Raw genomic sequence first — 6,579 nt, forward strand, 5'->3', positions numbered from 1 at the left:
TTTTATCTTCACATTCTGTAGTCACTCTGCACTCTTGACTACATGTAGTTTCAGAAAAAGCAGTCATTCTTTGATTCATTTTTACAAAATTGCAATACTTTCCAAGTTACAGCTCCAAAAATTTTCTATTTTTAGAGTTGTTTTGTTTTGTTTTTATTTTTGTTTTTTACCAGTACACATTGTATTTGACTTTTCCAATAAAATGTTGAATAGTACACACACAACAGCCATTCCTTTCTATTTAATGAAGTAAAAGTGTTGATTGTTTTGGTTCTTTTTTTATAAAAAGAAAGGTATTTGAGCTTCCTGTGGAGATTTATGGAACTCTTATCACATCATTATTACTTTCCAGTACCACTACATCCATGAGGCCACTAAGATCACATTGTTTCAACCACTACAGATATTATTTCTTTGATCTTAAAGGGGAAATCTAGTCCACAAATAAGTCAGTCTCATAAAAAAGAGTAAAACCTTACAAGTTTAATGGTAGAATTTAGACTGAAATCTGGGGGGCGTTTCATCAACGAGTTCGTCGGAGGTTTTCACCGACGAATTTGCTATCAGCCAATCAGACGCAAGGATTTACACTGACAACTGTTAAAAGCTAATGAAATCCTTGGTCTGATTGGCTGATAGCAAATTTGTCGGTGAAATCTCCGACGAACTCGTTGATGAAACACCCCCCTGATGAAAAATAAGGAAGTCATGCGATTTTGATGTTTTGCTAATTTCTGCAAAGCAGTTCTTGTACAGTGGATATGAATATGCAAATGAGTGAGCTGATTAAATACCCTCACAATTTTCCATTGATCATGTACAAAAAATGACGAAAATTCAATGTTTCTGTCATTGAAGTTTGAAACATGATGTTATTCCATGGACCAGGTTTAATAACTTCAGAATAGTGATCAGTTAGATAAACAATGTACCAGGATTTGAGCCTCGGCATAACTGCGTTTGAATGAAAAACTTGAAATTTCAAAATATTATGTACAAACTACACGTGAGTATATGGCAAGTTGTGAGGGGATGACATGCTCACTTAGCCATTTGCGTATGCATATTGACCGTTCATCCTCAGAAATTAGCGAAATTTCAAAATGTCAAAACTTCCCTATTTTTCATCCGATTTTGATCAAAATTTTACAGTTGAACTCGTAATAGTTTACTCTTTCTTATCAGACCAACATACACTGGATTTTGAGAAACAATATTACATTATGCACTTATTTCTGCTAAGGCAGTCATCACTGGTGTGCTTTTTATTTTTTTCATATTGAAAACTCCTCATATTGCACAAAGCTAAACAGGCCGATACAATGATGAAGGAAAAAACCAAAAGTCAGCTGAAGATGAACCAACTTGTCAAAAAAGGCTAAATCAGTGGAGTTATGTACCTTTCTGTATTATTCATTTACCATATCTAACAGGAATGGCTTTGTATCAATTCAAATAATAGACGCATGACCGATTACAAATGATAACCTTACCGAGTTTCACACATTTGAAAAATCATAGACTCTTGTTACAACAAAGTCCTCAAGACTGGCTGTTGTCTTCCGTTATATTAAAATTTCTTTACAACTGAACAAATAAGCAATAAAGAACATAGAGAGCATAATGTTGCAGCTTGAATTTTTACTTCATTGTTACCGGAATTCTGTTATCTAACTGTATTTGTTATAATGGGAATGCATTGAAAAATGGCAAATCTCAATGTCCTCAAGACTTCCTAATCTACAATGCCGCAGTTTTTCCTCAAATGGCGGATGAGAGTCCGTTGACTGCTGAACTTGACATCACACGTTCCACAGGCAAAGCCAGCCTCCCCAATGAGAAACTGGTGGGCACGGATCTCATGCTGCCTTCGGGCGCAGGCACTGCTGCATCCCTGCCGGCAGATCCGACAGGACCAGTCATGCCTCCTGGAGGACCGCTTGTGGTTGTTGAAGCTCACACGCCTGGCAAAAACCATCCCACAGAGGGCGCACTTTGGATTCTCCGCTGCCACGTGGATGTGGGCGTGGCTCTTTAGGTCAGAGTGGAGGGAAAACGACTTCCCGCAGTGTTCACATGTAAATGGCTTTGACTGGGAGTGTCTCCTGAGGTGGCGATGAAGGGCCGACTTCTCCACAAACTTGCGATCGCATTTCTCACACTTGTGCACTTTATCTCCTTTGTGTACTCTTTCATGCCGATATAAATTGCTCGAGTCGGAGAAGGCTTTATGACATTCTCGACACTTGTATGGCCTTTCACCAGTATGGACTCTCATATGTAGAGACAGCCGTGCGGCATTGGGAAAGCACAGCTGACAGTAGCTACATTGATGCACTTTGCCCCCGACTGTGTGCGAAAACTGGATGTGTTCCATGAGCAGTGGCCTGCGACTGTACGACTTGCTGCATTGAGGGCACTGGTGCGGCCGGGGCGATGTGTGAGTCCGCTTGTGCCGCAAGAGGTTGGAGTGGGAATTGTACATGCGGCCACACAGCTCACAGACAAATTGTTTGACATTTGCAGAAACCCTCTCCTCACTGGCATTCTGTGCAATACTCGGGATGATGTTGTTGGCAGGTAGGGCACCGAGTTGAGTTGGCTGGAGAGCCTCTGTGAGCTGCTCCCCTGCCACGTCCGACTGTGAAATATTTGCCAACTGCATGACATGATCCAGGAGGTTCATTGTCTCGACACACTCCTCATTTGCTGGCAGCTGATAAATGTCCCGCAGTGAAATAATTTCCTGATCGGATACCTTCATCTGGACAACAGATTGTCCATCTCGATTGGTTCCGTCTGTTTCATCACAGGAGAGCACACAGTCTTCTATTGAAAGTTTATCCCCACTGCTACCATCTGGATTTGGTTGACAAGGCTCTGATGACAGAGTGCTACGGGTTTGACTATGGTTGTCTGGTGCTGACTTTACTCCGAGCTTGGCTTCCTTTCTCCTCTTCTGCTTTGATTTCTTTGATTTCACTTGCATGGATACTCCTTCACTTATCTGCATTGTTAGACTTGACTCTCCTTTTGCTTCACCTCCACATGTACCAGATTGATTCCCTGACATTGCACTGTTTGCTGTTGTGATAGATGCTCCACTTCCTGAATGGAATCTCTTCACGTGCCAGTCCAGGTACGTTTTCTTGGTGAAGCCTTTGGGGCATATGTCACACTTGAACGGCTTCTCACCCCTGTGGCCTAATTCGTGTCTGCGGCGAGAAGCCAGATGCCTGAACGCCTTGCCACACACCTTGCACGAGTAGGGCATTTCGCCCGTGTGTCTGCGGAGGTGCGTCTGCAGCACCGACCGCAGGGTGAAGGCTTGGTCGCAGTGCTCACAGGCAAAGAGTTTTGCTTTCTTCGAGGCATTGTCTCCATCACCTTTCTCTGTTCTTGCCTTCTCCATTGAGTCTCGAAGATGTTTCCGCTCATGTCTCTCCAGTTCTTTCTGCGTGCCATAGCTCTCGTCACATATCTTACACTTGTGCACCTTCGCTCTCTTGTGAATTTTCTCATGACCCCACAGAGTGGCTCGCTGTCGGAAACCTTTGCCACACACCCCACACTTGTACACTCGCGCCTCTGCTTCGCTGACGATGTGTATTTTCCTGTGTTGTTCCAGTGTCTGCTTCAGAAGGAATCTCTTGCCGCATTCATCACAGGCAAATGCTTTCTCCGCGGAGTGTGTTCTCATGTGAAGTCGTAAGCTTCCTTTCTTTACAAAAGCTGCATCGCACATTGTACATTTGTGTGACCTTTCTCCCGAATGCATTAATTTGTGCCTGCTGAGGCCACTCTTCTGCGAGAACGAAGAACCACAAATGTCACACTTGTAGGGCTTTTCAAAAGGGTGAGAACGCAGGTGGATAGCTAGTGCCTGCTTGTCTAGCAGTTTTTCATTGCAATAGGGACATGGATATTCAGTCGCAACGTCCTCCTTGCTTTCAGCCGTGTAGCCGCCTTCATGGATTCTCTCATGCTTTTTTAAAGTCTCTTTATATGTGAATGATTTATTACAATGTGCACATTTAAATTTAGCTCCAGAGTGTGTTCTGCAGTGTTTGTAAAAGTTTGATGATGTCGTGTACGTCTTGCCACATATCTCACAGCAATATTTCTTGACGCACTTTCCATTTGAGCGCTCCTCCTGCAATGGAGGGTGACCATTTTTCGAAGAAGTCTGGGTCTGGACATGCTCGACAGCCTGAGGAGCTGTCTGATGCTCACGATAATTACAGATCACCACGTTGGTCTCACCATCTTGTTGGCCCTCTTCATCGAGTAAAATCGTCTCTGATGTGGCGATGGTCTTTTCCTCTGCAAGGTCCGTATAGTCTGTAATGAACCCTGTTGTAACAACTGCGTGAAGCACAGTGTGTAGAACTGTTGCCCCCTCGCCAACTGACTGATTGCTGTCGTGTTGGTCCTGCCAGTGCTGAGCAAGCAGAATGCTGGATGTGAACTCTTCACCACAAAACTGACAGGGGAATGTTGATATGACAACCTCTGGAAAGAGAAAAGACAGCATTGAAAAAGAAGAGAAAATCATATACAATGTATCGAGTGTTGTGTCAGTTGCAGAGGGAAAATACGTAGGGTGGGGGGAGGTGGAGGTAATACCGGTATTAAATTATTAATAAACTTTGAACACTTTTTCGTCAGTCACCTTTAAGTACACGTAAGCTTTAAACTTTGCGCCCAGGCCAAAAAAAAAAAAAAAAAAAAAAAAATTGCAGTAGAGTAGATCTACTCTGAGTAGGCAATAACAATTATGCTATTATCCATTCCTTTCACAATTTTCATAAAAAGACATTATGCTAATATCAATTCCTTCCACAATTTTCACAAAAAGACATGGGTTCTAGCATATGGAGAATGTGCCTAACTTGGCCTGTTTGCATATATGGTGGTTACGTGTACAGCTTACAGTGTAGGTATAAAAAGTCAATTCTACATTTATTCTATTCTCACACTGCGTCACAGCTCACACTCACAGCTCACACTCACAGCCACGTCTGATTATGATCGATCATGATGAGACTAGACCACTGGTCATGCTGGTTCGTGGTTGGTAGCTACACGCAGCCGCTGTAGAGACAGCGGCTGCACCTCTATTCCTTCGCAGACGTTGTCATTTTTCAGTGTGGTTGTGCGACTCCTTCATGAATATCTTTATTAATCGTGAAAAACTAAAATACAAGGAATTATCGTAATCTATGATAATCATTCAATAATCGGTATGCGATTTTTTGTTTAATTACGTCAAAAACTCACCGAAATCTGTGGCTGAAATCAGGTCTGTAAACGTCCTTATTGCTTCACTCCTCATCTGCGTGTTATTATGAATGGCATTCACTCTCGTATACTACAACGTACAACGTAGGTAGTCGGAGAGGCGCCCTCTAGCTCTCCGACTACCTACGTTGTACGTTGTAGTATACGAGAGTGAATGCCATTCAAATAACACGCAGATGAGGAGTGAAGCAATAAGGACGTTTACAGACCTGATTTCAGCCACAGATTTCGGTGAGTTTTTGACGTAATTACACAAAAAATCGCATACCGATTATTGAATGATTATCATAGATTACGATAATTCCTTGTATTTTAGTTTTCCATGATTAATAAAGATATTCATGAAGGAGTCGCACAACCACACTGAAAAATGACAACGTCTGCGAAGGAATAGAGGTGCAGCCGCTTCGCGACAGCGGCTACGTGTAGTTAGCTGGTTGGTTGAAAATGGGTACAACTATGTAAAATTTACTTTAATTTAATTTATCCCAGTTGAGAATAATTTAAATGTTGGTGGGACAGGGCCTAACATTACGGGTATTGTCTATAAAGTTAGTAAATTTATACAATGCATACCAATGTCAACTGAATGTAGAGTCTAACGTTAGTATGATTACACTGACAAGTTCAAGATGGGATGGGCATATCATGGCATGCGCATGCATGGTCATGGTACGGCCTATGACTGAAAACACTCTGGACTCTAACATGTTGCTACCTACGGTAACAAAATGATAACATGTTCACAATTCACCCTTTCCTTTTGCTTGGACGGACTTTGGAAAAGGCTCATTAATTATTTGCCAATTGCACTTTCTCACACACAGACACAGGACAGTGTCAGTGAACATTATTGGTGAAATCGGAATCTCGGATGTAAAGGAAATTCTTACCTCTATCCATGACGAGGGGAGAATTCAAGTCCGCTATTAATGAGAAAAACAGCGAAATTTTGCCATTTTCGCTGATTACGACAAGTGTAGCAATGCGGCAATTCACAACTAACGTTAGGTGGAATCTAGTGCCATGTTTACCATGTTTACGGGCAGCGATAGGCTCATCACAGCTGACTGGCATAGAATGAATGGATTACGATGGGTAGCTAATTGCATCCTCTTTCGAAATGTTTTTATAAAAAGACAATTAATTTTATCTTAAAGAAAAATATTGACATTTAAATTGATTTGAATTTTTTTCTGCAAGAAATAATTTTTATTTCTGTTTAATGCAAAAAAAAAAATAAAGAAGTAGTATTGTAATGTGAATAACACCATAAAT

General features: G+C 41.7%; 1 protein-coding gene across 1 annotated transcript; it reads right to left on the reverse strand.

The window, feature by feature from the left end:
• Nucleotides 1-693: 693 nt before the first annotated feature.
• Nucleotides 694-6,285, reverse strand: LOC140230228 (uncharacterized). Its single transcript, XM_072310408.1, has 2 exons — nt 6,195-6,285; nt 694-4,512 (listed from the first exon to the last, which is right to left on the reverse strand). Exons 1-2 carry the CDS (start codon nt 6,202-6,204, stop codon nt 1,736-1,738), a joined length of 2,787 nt encoding a protein of 928 aa, XP_072166509.1. The 5' UTR covers nt 6,205-6,285; the 3' UTR covers nt 694-1,735.
• Between the last annotated feature and the right edge of the window lie 294 nt (nt 6,286-6,579).

The sequence above is a fragment of the Diadema setosum genome, chromosome 6 (genome assembly GCF_964275005.1).
Source record: "Diadema setosum chromosome 6, eeDiaSeto1, whole genome shotgun sequence".
NCBI classification, from domain to species: domain Eukaryota; kingdom Metazoa; phylum Echinodermata; class Echinoidea; order Diadematoida; family Diadematidae; genus Diadema; species Diadema setosum.